The sequence below is a fragment of the Chiloscyllium plagiosum genome, chromosome 22 (genome assembly GCF_004010195.1).
Source record: "Chiloscyllium plagiosum isolate BGI_BamShark_2017 chromosome 22, ASM401019v2, whole genome shotgun sequence".
Classification (NCBI taxonomy): Eukaryota; Metazoa; Chordata; class Chondrichthyes; order Orectolobiformes; family Hemiscylliidae; genus Chiloscyllium; species Chiloscyllium plagiosum.
Window position 1 is genome coordinate 35,952,336 of NC_057731.1, and position 14,892 is coordinate 35,967,227.

Sequence of the window (14,892 nt, forward strand, 5' to 3'; positions counted from 1 at the left end):
TGGATACAGAACTGGCTCAAAGGTAGAAGACAAAGGGTGGTGGTGGAGGGGTGATTTTCAGACTGGAGGTCTGTGACCAGTGGAGTGCCACAAGGATCGGTGCTGGGTCCTCTACTTTTTGTCATTTACATTATAGATTTGGATGCGAGCATAAGAGGTACAGGTAGTAACTTTGCAGATAAAACCAAAATTGGAGGTGTAGTCGGATAGCATAAATAGACAAAAGTCTTTTCCCTGGGGTCGGGGAGTCTAGAACTAGAGGGCATAGGTTTAGGGTGAGAGAGGGGAAAGATATAAAAGAGACATAAGGGGCAACGTTTTCACACAGAAGTTGGTACATGTATGGAATGAGCTGCCAGAGGATGTGGTGGAGGCTGGTACAATTGCAACACTTAAAAGGCATCTGGATGGGTACATGAATAGCAAGGGTTTGGAGGGATATGGGCCTTGTGCTGGCAGGTAGGACTCGATTGGGTTGGGATATCTGGTCGGCATGGACAGGTCTGTTTCCATGCTGTACATCTCTATGACTCTATATGCCATTACGTGGTAGTGATAGGCATTCTTGAACCACAAGTGGGTCATGAGGCTTACTTCACTTGAGAGGGGGTCAAAGAACTACCATGTCAGTACAAGACAGGAATCTCATATTGGTCCCATCAGTAAAGACGACAACTTTTCTTCCCAAAAGGACATTGTGAACTTGTAGGATTTTTGAAATTTTCCTGTAGCAACTTTTTATTTTCAGATTTGGTTTTTAACCAGTTTATAAATAAATCAATCACTGTTAAGCCTGTCAACAAAACCCAGAGAGAAATATTTACATTTCATCACAATATCAGTGGTTTTCTCCATCTATTTTCTGAATCAATAGAAATCTCACTAGATGTGTTCTAATAACAATTGTGTTGACAACATTTTTCCCTTGAAATTGCTACCATTGTTTGGATATTAGGTAGGCAAAGATTCACTGCATTTTATTAGAAAGGACCTGTTATTAAATACGTCCATACCCAGCATCTGCAGTTCTATAAAATGGCAGGGGGGCGGCGGTGTACAATATCTCACTCACATCAACGTAACTATAAACTATTCTCAACATAGTTACCATACTTTTAAAAACTTACTTGTTTATTTTCTTTTCTTGAAGAAATTTACTTTGTATGGACTCATTCAACATGATTACGGCACTGTTTTCTTTTGTAATTCCATTGGGTAAACTGCAGCTCACGGAGGATTCTGTTGAAAACATGTTGAACTCTGATTCTAGCTCATCCAACAATGCATCCTGAGAGGATTCTTGCTCCATCCTGGACATCAGGTCCTTGGTTACTTTTGTATCAAAGGGACTTTCAGATTCAAATTTGTTAGAGGGGGATGATGTGCATTTGGTCCAATTAATAGGATCTGTCTGTTTTGATGTCTCTGATGTAGGACTGTATTTTTGATTGACAATTCTACTCAATTCTGTACAGTCAGCATCCTCTGACCCAATTTCTGATTCTTTTCCTGTATCAGTTTTAAATGCAATTAAAGCACAAGGTTCTCCACTTCCACCATGGTCTGTCACATTATTCATATTCTGCTCAACCTCTGGCGTCTTCAATTCTACCTCAGCAGTTTCAACTTCATCTTTTGTACTTATATCCACTCTCAGTACTTTGACTTTTGAATCAGTTTCTGATTCATGACATGTGTTATTGAATGTGTTTGTTTCTGCTGCATCACTTGTGGAATTGTCAATCAACAAATTTTTTTTATTATCATCGCTGCACGACAGCTGTTCATTGACCTGCGGAGAAACCTGCTCACTTAGATCTTGTTCCATTCTCAGTCATCCAAATATTTATCCTGCAACAATAAAATCAAAAGACATGATGAAATGGTAAAATCACACATGAACACTAAGTAACATATTGAAAATGAAAGGTCAAAGCCCACACAGCTGCTTTCTCCATGACATAATAAATTCCAAAAAAATTAATGTATTTCACAATAAATTGTTTCAGGCACAATGACTGCAATATCTATAAGATATATTTTATAAATTGTTAAATAATAAGCTCCGACTTTTCTATTTATAAAGGCATGTTGGAGGCTCTAATATGACAATGAGGAACAGCCCCCTGCCCTCAGCTAGCCAGCTTCCCCACACCATACCCTGCCCCATCCCACCACCTTCACCACAGCCTGCAAGTGGACATGACTGTTTTACTGATACCTAACCTAGAGCCTCAATCAAACACAGGCTGATAACATTAGGATCATAAGAACATGTATACTTTTTTCTCCAAAAGGATTTGTATCATTCAACAGTTAAGAAAACTGAAACATTTGAGTCACTTAACACAATTAATTGTTAGTCAGTCCAAAAATGACCCAAGTCTAGGAAAGAAATGTTCAAAAATCTCCTTCACTTGAATCCACACCAATAGTTTAAAGATATTGCACATAATAGATTAAAAAGGAACAAACTTGTATTTACATAGTTTCACCATGCCGAAGGCACTATCTCAAAGAATTTTACAGCAGTATTTCTAAACACCAGGCTACACAAAAAGGGGATCTCATGGGAACGGGAGTAGGGACATTCAGCCCAACTTTCAGAAATCAGTATTCAGTATTCAAAAATCTGGTCACTCTAAACATGCTTGATGATTGAACTTTTCCAAACATCTCACTGACAAGGTATAATAGTGTAGCATATATGGCAATGGGTTAAGAATTTCAGGGCCTTGCTCATGACCTGGAAATGGGAATTCAAATTTCCATCATGGCAGCTGGGGAATTTATGTCCTTAGGGCAGCAGGAGGATATCCTGGTTAAGTGGTTTGGCCATGCGAGATTACCCATTGTGTCCAGGGTTGTGCAAGTTAGGTGGATTAGCTATGGGAAATGCAGGGTTACAGGGATGGGGTAGAGGGTTGGGTCTGGGTGGGATGCTCTTTGGAGGGTCAGTGTGGACTCAATGGGCTGAATGGCCTGCTTCCACAAAAATTCTAATATATAGCCTAAAGTAGCAAAGGCTGCACTTGAGTCATTAGTAAACATGGTCAAATGTAAGAGGACAGTATCAAGAGGAAGAAAAAGTTAGCCCTCATAAAAAAAGGATCAACCATGAGTGGAAACAGATAAAAAAGGTAATTTGTAGAAGCAGCAGATATGTTGCCTCATTAAACGCTTTCATTTGGCAAGCCATTATGATCTCAAACACACTGCTGGAGACAAATTCAATTGATGCACTCAACAGGGCATGAGATTATTAAAGAATATATTAAAATACTATGAATGGACAATAAAGAAATTATCTACTAATTTGAAGGAAGGAAGATGATAAACATCAGTGACAAGGGAACGGAATAAGATTGAGGAGAACTCCTCTATGGCTTCAAGGTAATTGAAAAAAGGGGAAAAAAAATGAGACCTAAGGTATATCTTGAGGACCTAATGGTTCCTACTCCAAGATATTAAAATAAATAAAAGGACACTGAATGTGCATTCTTTTTCCCCCACATTCAAGTGTACCTACAAGATTAGGAAGATTACAATTTCAATACATTACTTTAATCCCTCCACCCTTAAATAGTTAACCAGAACCCTGTCAATTGATAGAATCTATCAACAGAGACAGAATGACTGAGGGTTTAAATATGTATGAGCCAAACAACAAGTGTTCGCTTGAATTACTAATGCAGTGACTTACGTCTGACCAATCCAACCGGTCGAAGTGCTTACTGGAAGGGTGGATATGAGTATATCAATGACTTTTGTCAAAAATCAAATGTTCAGAAGGCATTTGATAACAACTTACATAACCGATTATCAATTAAGGATTTGGAAATAATGTTGTGATAGGGAATAGCAATTGGTTGAGAGGTATGAGATAGAGTTGTGATTAAGGTAGTGTTTCTGATTGGCAGGATGGGACAAGAGATGTTTCTTTGCGAATCTCCATTGGTGTCAAGATTTTCATTTTAACTGCAAATAACTCTGACAAAGGAACAAAGAGTTGCATATTCGAGTGTGCGTTTGACTAAGAAGCCAAATAAGAAACTCTAAGTTACGAGGGGATGTGCAAAGATCAATGAGTGGGCAAAACATGGCAGTAGAAGTCTATAAAGGAAGTCATGATTCGGAGATGCCGGTGTTGGACTGGAGTGTACAAAGTTAAAAATCTCACAACACCAGGTTATAGTCCAAAAGGTTTAATTGGAAGCACACTAGCTTTCGGAGCGATGCTCCTTCATCAGGTGATTGACAATCACCTGATGAAGGAGCGTCGCTCCGAAAGCTAGTGTGCTTCCAATTAAACCTGTTGGACTATAACCTGGTGTTGTGTGATTTTTAACTTTATAAAGGAAGTGCAAGCCATTTACTTTAAATCAGAAAAAGAAATACTAGTTGTCTTTCGGAAGAGGACTTACTGGACTCAAAACTTTTGTTTACTCTCCATAGGTACTAACAGACCTTCATTTCTCTGGCAAAATCTGTTTTGTTTGTTTCAGTATTTTAAAGGTTGGGAGCTTGGCAGTGTAACATTTAGATGTCAATTACATAAAACTAACTTTCAGTATACATCTCTGAAGGCCGACCAAACAAAGTTAATGGGCGAGTGGTTTTAGGTGAAAAAGGTTGAATTGGCAAAGTAAAGCTTCAGGAATACCTTCCTCAGATTTCACTTGTAGTCAGTTTTGAGCTCTCTGGAAAACTCTCATGGTCTTGAAGAAGGTACAATGCAGAATTCACCAGGCCCCAAAGGATAAAATGTTAAAGTGAATTGCATACACTTGGTTTGAGGGTCATGGAAACTCTTTTTGGTACAGTACATACAAAGATGTCAAACAATTAAACATATGTAAACTTAGAGTGAAATCAAGTTTTATTCTATTTCATGAAAATGGTTGTAGGAAACAGGAACTCTTTGCTTAGAGTGCTGCAGGTCATGACAAATAAAACTTTGTCAGACAGGCAACCGTTATGAAGGGATATGGAGAAGAGACAACGAAACGGAATTGTCTGTCATGGTCCAAATTAATGGGGGAATTGACTGAAAATAAAATGTAACCTACCATTTTTCTTGTATAATTTTTCTCATATTAGAAATCAAAATGTCAAGAAATTAAAATGGCATCAGGATTTTAAAAATGCTCAAAGAAAGAATAGTTAAAAGTACAAAAAGAAATTCATTACCAACAGGGTGAAATATTCTCAAACACCTTCAGCTGTTCACAATGTAAATTAACAACCTCCACCCTGACATCACCCCAAAACAACATGCGAAACACCAATACATTGCAGTTTCAATTGTTTCAGCTTTGTATGTACTCCTCCACAAAATTTGGTACTCCCAGTTAAAAATGCTAAAAGCACATTTAACAACAATTATAGATTGATTATATTTGAACTAAGTTTTCAACAGCTTATGCAACATTTGTTGTCATTCCTCAAAAGTCATAGCAGTACATTTTAACAGTGTAGTATTATGTGAGTTTCATTTTGGAGTAAACAAATAATCTATTTCCACTTATTTATCAATAAGCAGCCACAAAATCAGCAGGCTTGTTCAACTAAGCAGCACTGGTTTCACATCTTGACTCAGGGAGATGTGCTAGCTTAGATTAGAGTGGTGCTGGAAAGGCAGAGCAGGTCAGGCAGCATCCGCGGAGCAGGGAAAAAAAAAATCAATGTTTCGGGCAAAAGCCCTTCAGCATCGGCAGTCCTTGTTTTTACCGAGATGTGCTAGCTTACCAGGGCTCTTAAGAGAACAGGTTATTTTTCATTCAGATTCTTCAAAGTGTATCAGAATGGGAAATGCTGAATTCTAATATCTTTCAAGTTTCTGACATGTTTGAAACACTCAACATTTGCTTTGTTCAGTTGATTATTAGTGAAAAAGAATTATATTCTTCTACTTGACAGAAATGCAGAGTAACCATATTCCTCAACAGAATGATGAAATTAATCCATTTGATTAAGTCTACAATACATTCAATTTCAGAATGGTTAGATGCAAGAGTTAGGAAGCTTTTCAATGCACAGAGGAACCTCGATTATCCGAATTTGAGATTACCCGAAGATGATATCAAGGTCCTGATAGAAACATTATGTCAAATAGCCGTTTCAACTCTGTACCTGTAAACAAAAGACGCAATCAATGATTAAAAACAAACTCGGCTCACTGAAATACTGCCAAGAACAATCCTGGACAGTAAAGGACTGACCTCCTGCCCTCTCTCTCTCCCACTACACTTTCCTGGAGTTCGACACAGGGGTGCACCTTAAACTCCTCCCCCACCCTTCCCCTAGGTAATCTCTCCAACACTGTCCTGTACAGGGCAAAAGCGGAACCTATCAAAAAGTTGCAGTGAAAACGTGTGTGAGACTGTATGCGTTATTTGGAGACTTACCCCACAAAGGCAGCAGCAGTCTTACTTTGGTGTCTAGTCTGGCTGACCAGTCCTGTGGGTGTTGGGAAGCGGGGGCTCATGCACGGTGTGCTGCTGCCTAGTCTCCTGACTGGGGAGCAGTCTTCACAGAAAACTCAGAGACCCAAAAGAAATCAATTAACCGAATAACCAATTATCTGAACAAGGTAGTGCCTACCCATCTTATTCGGATAATCGAGGTTCCTCTGTATTGAAACCTTTCGTAGACAAAACTCAGCTTCAAGGAACTTCTTTTCTTTTTCGGCCCAACCATAGTTAATCTTCCCAAATCTCTCCCATTTGCCTTAGCTACAAGCTAAGTTGTTGTGGTTCTGTTCACCGAGCTGGGAATTTGTGTTGCAGACGTTTCGTCCCCTGTCTAGGTGACATCCTCAGTGCTTGGGAGCCTCCTGTGAAGCGCTTCTGTGATCTTTCCTCTGGCATTTATAGTGATTTGTAACTGCCGCTTCCGGGTGTCAGTTCCAGCTATCCGCTGCAGCGGCCGTATATTGGGTCCAGGTCGATGTGCTTATTGATTGAATCTGTGGATGATCCAGAGATTCAATAATAAGCACATCGACCTGGACCCAATATACCGGCCGCTCTAGCGGTCAGCTGGAACTGACAACCGGAAGCGGCAGTTACAAATCACTACAAATGCCGGAGGAAAGATCACAGAAGCGCTTCACAGGAGGCTCCCAAGCACTGAGGATGTCACCTAGACAGGGGACGAAATGTCTGCAACACAAATTCCCAGCTCGGTGAACAGAACCACAACAACAACGAGCACCCGAGCTACAAATCTTCTCCCAAACTTTGAACAAGCTAAGTGTTCATCATCTGTCCTCCCTCCTCCTAAATCACATCGAATCTTGGCTTTTCTTAAATATGGCTTTCAAACTCTTCTCAACAGGAACACAATTCTTCTGCACTTCATTGCCTAAGACTCAATTGCTGTGTCTCTGACCTTCAGCACAGAGTGAAATTTAAAGTAACAAATCAACTGACAGCCCTTCCCTCCTTATTGTTATTGCATTCTGAACCTGTGACTGGCCAAGTGGTTCTACCGGTTTTGTCGCTTTAGCTGCAGTCTGGATTCTGTCGAGAATTACATGCTTCTGGGTCAAAATACTTCATACACATCTTCTGGCTTCTCAGTGATCGGATCTTTTTCTACCCTACAACAGGATGTACTTATCACCAGGCCTTTATTCCTAATGAAATGTTTTCACCTGTACTTGTTCTGATACCCTGACCTTCAAACATTTCTCAACTTTTCCAAATTTATAAAGTGATAAGGGAATGGCACTCATTTATCCCACCAAAGGATCTCTCACTTCAACGCTAGCCTCCCTCTTCACTGCTCACATTCTCCGAGCAAGTCTGTAACCAAATAACTGCTCATAACTATTGTTGGTATTTTGGTTTCTGCTCCAGGCAGAAACCAAATTATTTCTACTTCCATTTTTTCTCCTCTCAACTTCTTTCCATTTGCTAATCCTAGATTCACCTCTCCTGTCATCACTATCCCAGGCTCATGTCCCAGCTCCCAGACAAACTTCCAAAGAGACAGGTCAAACAACATAGGCCACTTCGAAATTCAATGTGCAGAGATATTCATGGGGAACCAAGGAAATGGCAGAACAGTTAAACAAATATTTTGCATCTGTTTTTAATGGTGAAAAATACTTTAAACATTCCATTAATACTAAAGAACAGGGGAGGAATTAAATACTACCACAACCACAAAAGAAGTCTCAACTACCAGTCAAACTATTGGGAATAAACGCACTTAAATGCCTTGGTCCTGTTGGTTGGCATTTGGGATCCTAAAATTAAAGCTATGGAAATATTGGTTATAATTTTTCAAAAATTGTTGGATTCTGGAGAAGTACCAGATAATTGGGGGGAAAAAAACTGCCAGTGTGGCGCTCCTGGTCACAGGGTTCAGAAGCAAAAAGTGGATAACTACAGAGCAATTAGCCCAATATCTATTGTGGGAAAAATACTGGAATTAATTAAGGAATAGCAACATGTTTAGAAAATCATAATCTAATCAAGCAGAATCTACGTGGCTTTGTGAAAACTTAATGGCACACGCTTTTTCTATTAGAGTTCTGAGGAAATCTCAACCAGAGTGGATTGAGGAGAACCAAAATGTGTCGTATTTGGATTTCCAGAAGATGTTCAACAAGGGTACTCAAAAAAGGTTACGTCGTAACAGCCCATCACATTCAAGGCAGTATACTGGCATGGACAGAGAATTGGTTTATGAGCAGGAAACAGCGGGTGACGATAAGGGATTCTTTTCAGGTTGGCAACCTGTAACAGAGGGATTCCAATGTAACAGGACTGGGACCACAACTGTTTACAATATATTATGACTTAGAAGGAATCAAATGTACTGCAACTAAATTTGCAGATGACTCAAAAATAGGTCAAAGGATAGGTTGCAAGAAGGATGCAAATAGTTAACAGATATTAATAGGTTAATTGGACAAGAGTTTGAACAATGGAGTATAATATGGGAAAACGAAGTTATTCACTTTGGAAGGGAGGATAAAAGAATAGAATATTATTTAAAATGGAGAGAAACTACAGAGAGCAACAACACAAAGGGACAAGGACTTGGGTGTACTTGTGCACAAAATACACAGCTAGCCCGCAGGGACAGCAGGTAATCAGGAACACTGATGGACTATTGGCCCTTATTTCAAGGGGGTTGGACTATGACAGTAGGGAAGTCTTACTGCAACAGTACAAGGGGCTGTGAGATCATATCTGCTGTCATGTGACCTTTTTTGTTCCCAATCATTGGGAGCAGCACACTAGGATGATCCCCAATATAGACGGTGAAATAGCTCCACAGAGGCAGTATCCCTTCTCCAAGTCACCCTTTATTTCCACATGGAAAATTCTTGACACTGATCCAGCTTCCTCACATCCAGCTCGGAGTGAACAAAATATCTACAGTCAGGACTCCCTGATTAGACCAGATTAAGAACCGCAGTTAAGGAACTCATTCTGATGTCCACCTGGCTGACCTTGTTGCAATCACTTACTCACTGGATATTAGAAGAAAGAGAGGTCATCTCATTGAAACATACTGGATTTTTAAGGGGGCTTGACAGAGTAAATTCTGAACAGATGGTTTCCCGAACGGTAGAGTCTATGTTCTGAAATTGTGCCCCTCCTGGTCAAAGGGACGCCAATTTAAGACTAAGATGAGAAGGAATTTCTTCTCTTAAAGGGTTGAACAACTTTGTCGTTTTAAGGTGGAGATAGATAGATAGATTCTTGACTAGTAGAGGAATCAAGGGATGCTGGTAAAGGGCAAAAAGTGGATGCCAGGAACATCAGATCAGCCACAATCCTATTGAATGGCCTGAAGGATTGAATGGCCTTGCCCTGTTCCTATTTCTTATATAATTGTGTTCTGCCTCTTTTGGCATCAAGACGGTCAATGAGGCACTCTGTGCTGCCCCTAAACAAGTGACAATCCAACTCCGCTGCAGCCAACTTTTTCCCCATTGCACCTTCTGAGGCCGATCTTGTCACCTTCCTTCATATACAACTCACCATCCCATGTGCTGATCTCTGTAACGCTGCTAGCAAATCAGTTACCAACAGCACTCCTTTCATAATACCCATTTAATTGCGAATAAGGCCCTCACCATCCATTGGCTTCTTACAGCAAATTGCATGGTCATGGCTTTATAAAACATTGTTGAGGGAGTCATAACTTCATTTCCCAAAAATAGCTCCTCCATCTTGTAGTATTTCCCCCACCCAGACTCTAACAGCAAGAGTACAGTTCTTATCATCAAGTCATATCTTTTTCCTTCTAGTCTTGCGGTACCTTTCTTTCCAAGCATTTCAGCTTGTTCTGCCCAGTTTTTTCCATTTATGATGGCTATACTTCACCATTAATGAAGTGCCAAAAAAGTTTTCAGAGTAGAGTATTCTTCACAGCTTTCCTCACCTCACTTCTGCATTAAACATCTCAATCTCAGTAACTTGAAACTCTATTTTAGTGAATGGGGCAGCACGGTGGCTCAGTGGTTAGCCCCAGGCACCCAAGTTCGATTCCAGCCTTGGGCAACTGTCTGTGTGGAGTTTGCACATTCTCCCCGTGTTTGCTGTAGGTTTCCTCCCACAGTCCAAAGATCTGCAGGGTCGGTGAATTGGCTATGCTAAATTGCCAATAGTATTTAGGATGTGTAGGTTAGGTGGATTATTCAGGGATAAATATAGGATAGGGGAATGGGTATGGGTGGGTTACTCTTCAAAAGGTCGGTGTGGATTTGGAGCCGAAGGGCCTGTTTCCACACAGTAGGGATTCTAATTAACATCATGATGTCTCAGAGTTCTCACCTTCTGAGATATCTGTAATGCATGTTCATTGCTAACCCTTTATCATTCATGCCATGAGATTTCACTGTTCCATTGTGTCAATTGTGGATCAGGCCATCTCTGGCCACTTCCTTCGTCACTCTCCACCCACATCACTTTTTCCCTTCACACCCTACCTGCTTCTGTCTGCTCTGGAACAATTTCCTCTCCAAATCCTCACCAAGGAGCATGGACATCAACAGCCATGATGGAGCCTGATATTAGCCATTAATCACAAGATCAGGTTGGATTATGTAAAACACCAACAAGCCCTGCAATTTTCTGCTAAAATGAGTTCACTAATCCAGGATCATCCTGGGGTGAGGAAAGAATTAGGAGAAAGTGAGGACTGCAGATGCTGGCGATCAGAGCTGAAAATGTGTTGCTGGAAAAGCGCAGCAGGTCAGGCAGCATCCAAGGAGCAGGAGAACTGACGTTTCGGGCATGAGCCCTTCCTGAAGAAGGGCTCATGCCCGAAAACTCGATTCTCCTGCTCCTTGGATGCTGCCTGACCTGCTGCGCTTTTCCAGCAACACATTTTCAACAGTGAGGAAAGAACTACCCCAGATTCTTTTCTCAACAGCAAATCACCTTGTTAAACAGTTCTCTTAGTCTCCTCCTTCAACAAATACCAAGTATACCCATGTACAGGTGTAGTTTGAAACAAAAACAGGGAGTTGCTGGAAGAGCCAGCATGTCTGAAGAGAAATCAGAGTTCACACTTCATGTCCGGTGACCTTTCCTCAGAACTGATGGTAGCTAAGAAAATGTTGGCTGACATGCAGAAGAAAAAAAGGTAGGGGGAGGGGGCAAGGAGTAAACAATATGTGGGGACAGAGTCCAAAGAGAGGGAAGAACAGTTGGACAGACAATGAAGTGGATAACGATCTGTCTAGGAGAACGAATAGCGATTAAATGGAGACAATTAATGGCTAACAATAGGTCATGTGTAAAGGCAGACCATGTGATAACAAGGCCTGGTATGTGGGACTGGGGGCTCGGACATGGGAGAGTTCAAGTCCTAAAATTATTGAACTCAATATGGAGTCCGGTGGGCTGCAGGGTCCTAAAGGGGAAAATGAGGTGACGTTCTTCCAGCTTGCACGGAGCTTAAACAGAAGCACTGCAGCAAACTTGAGAGAGATGTTGACCAGGGGACAGGATGGTGTGTCTAAGTGGCAGGTCATTTTTGCAGAACTCAGCTGTTCCACAAAGCAGTCACCCAGTCTACGTTTCATTTCTCAAGTGTTGAGGAGACCACATGGTGAGCAGCAAATGCAGTAGATTAGATTGAGTGAAGTGCAGATTACGTGTTGCTTCACCTGGAAGGTATGTTTGGGCCCTTGGTTATGGAGGAGGAGGTATTTTAGGTGTCTGTGCACACTTGAAGGAAGAGTGAACCAGGATGTCCCAGAGGGAACAGTCCCTGCGAAAGGCAGACAAGGGAGAGGAGGGGAATGCGTGTTGGGTGGTAGTATCTCAATGGAGATGGCAGAAACAACAATTGATGATTTGGTATGTGAATGCTAGTGGGATGGTAGGTAAGCACAAGACAAACCCTACTGCTATTGTGGGAGGGAAGACAGGAGGTGAGGGTGGAAATGCGGGAGATGAGTCAGACCTGGTTAAGAGGCCTGTTAACAACAGTGCTGGCGAGTCCTAGGTTTTGAAGGCTCCCTTGTCGAGGTTGGCCTCATCTGAACATATGCGATGGCGACAGAGGGATTGGGAGAATAGAATGGAGATTTTACAGGAAGCAAGGTGAGAGGATGTATCGTCTAGGTCGCTGTGGGGAGTTGGTGGTTCGAATGTGGATATTAGTGGCCAGTTTATCCCCAGAAATGGAGAGAGAGAGATGTCTAGGAAGGGAAAGGAGAAGTCAGAGATGGACCAGGTGATAGTGAGGTGAAAATGAAATTGGAAGCAAAATTGAAATCCAACTTTTCTAATTCTGGACGAGAGAAGGAAGCAGTAACGATGATATAATCAGTACATCCAGAGAAAGAGCCAGTCCATCTAATCAGTTTGCTCTACCACTTCCTGTGCCCACCAGATAAGCTTTCAAAGCCACTATCATTTCCAGGCCTGAAATCAAAATTTATTTTCCCTAACCTTGCTTTCCCCCGAGCACATCTCATCTTGGAAACCCTACTTGTTCCTTCAATATACTCTCACTGAAACACTAACAACTGAAATTCACTTTCTAGCTCCCTTGTTAGCTGATACTGAAAGAGAGCAAAAATTGTTAACTGTATGTCACCAACATGATTCCTCTCAAAGTCATCTCTTGCTCCTCTGTTCCTGTAAACTATCGTCCTGTTTCCAACTTCCCTTTCTTCTCCAAAATTCTTGAACGAGCAATCACTTCCGAAATCTAATTCCCAAAATTCAATATCATAAGGCCTCCAACCAAGTTTCCACCTCTACACAGTAAAAAAAAAACTGCTTTCCAAAGTCGCAAATGATATCAACACTGATTGTAAACTCTCTCCTCAACCCATCTGCAAGTCTTGGACATGGCTGCTCACAACATCATCATCCAATGCCTTTCTGTCATCCAAGGGGATTGCTTGCTTTGTTACATCCTCCTCTGCGGTCATGCTAGAAATTCACTTGCAATTGTTTCTCTGCACACTCTTGTGCCCCTCAAGGATTCATTTTGGCTCTTTCCTATTTCTTTTTGACATGCTCTTGCCCAGCAACATGATCCAAAACACAAAAATTTTCAGATGCCTGCTAATGACATGTAGCTTTATTTCACTTAGAGTCAGAGATGTACAGCGTGGAAACAGACCCTTCGGTCCAACCTATGCATGCCGACCAGACATCCCAACCCAATCTAGTCCCACCTGCCAGCACCCATATCCCTCCAAACCCTGCCTCTTAAATGTTGCAATTGTACCAGCCTCCACCACTTCATCTGGCAGCTCATTCCATACACATACCACCCAGTGTGTGAAAAAGTTGCCCCGGAGGTCTCTTTTATATCTTTTCCCTCTCACCCTAAACCTATGCCCTCTAGTTCTGGACTCTCGACCCCAGGAAAAGACATTGTCCATTTACCCTTTCTATGCCCCTCATAATTTTGTAAACCTCTAAGATCACCCCTCAGCCTCGAACGCTACAGGGAAAACAGCCTCAGCCTGTTCAGCTCAAATCCTCCAACCCTGGCAACATCCTTGTAAATCTTTTCTGAACCCTTTCAAGTTTCACAACATCTTTCCATTAGGAAGGCAACCAGAATTGCACGCAATATTCCAACAGTGGCCTAACCAATGTCCTGTACTCACTGCTGTGACCAATAAAGGAAAGCATACCAAACACCTTCTTCACTATCCTATCTACCTGCGACTCCACTTTCAAGGAGCTATGAACCTGCACTCCAAGGTCTCTTTGTTCAGCAACACTCCCTGGGACTTTACCATTAAGTGTATAAGATTTGCTTTCCCAAATTGCAGCACCTCACTTTATTGCATTTCTCTCAACTCTATCAATTGTCAGACTGCTCGTCTAACATTTAGTACTGAATGAGCAAAAGTTCCTCCAAGTAAAGATTAGCAAGACAAAATCCATTGTCTTTAGCCTCACTTCAGTCTTTGAGCTACCAACTTCATCCTTCTCCCTCACAACTGCCTGAAGATGAACCAGATTATTTGCAAACTTAGTGTAATAGGTGGCACAGAAGTGTTGAGAAGCATATTTTGAGCCTATAACGAAGAATGCCTATTTCCAACTTCATAACTGAACTGACTCTTCTTTACTTCATTGAATCCACATTAGAAATCCTAATTTTTGGTTATAATTTGAACACTTAATTTTGCACATCTGGCTGACTATCCTAAACTCCAAGTCACCCAAACCTCTGTTGCTAGTATCTGAATTAGGTAGACAAGCAGGAGGCTGGGAGAAAACAAGCCGGGCAGCATCAGGAGGTGGAGAAGTAGATGTTTCAGGTGTAACCTTTCTTCAGGACAGGAGCCAATGGAAAGGATGAATCTCGTGGGTGACTGAGAGGAATGGAAGGGAGAGGCTGGGGAGTTAGGGGACAGGTAGGGAGGTTATTTGAAATTGGTAT

General features: G+C 41.4%; 1 protein-coding gene across 5 annotated transcripts in view; it reads right to left on the reverse strand.

Annotated features, from left to right (window-relative positions):
- ccdc186 (coiled-coil domain-containing protein 186) overlaps positions 1-14,892 on the reverse strand; it is a 121,233-nt gene that overhangs the window by 90,009 nt on the left and 16,332 nt on the right. For all 5 annotated transcript variants that reach the window (XM_043712785.1, XM_043712789.1, XM_043712787.1 and 2 more), the window contains exon 2: positions 1,128-1,851. In XM_043712785.1, coding sequence (XP_043568720.1) covers positions 1,128-1,828 — 701 coding nt within the window. In that variant the 5' untranslated portion in view covers positions 1,829-1,851. The remainder of the gene's footprint in view (positions 1-1,127; positions 1,852-14,892) is intronic.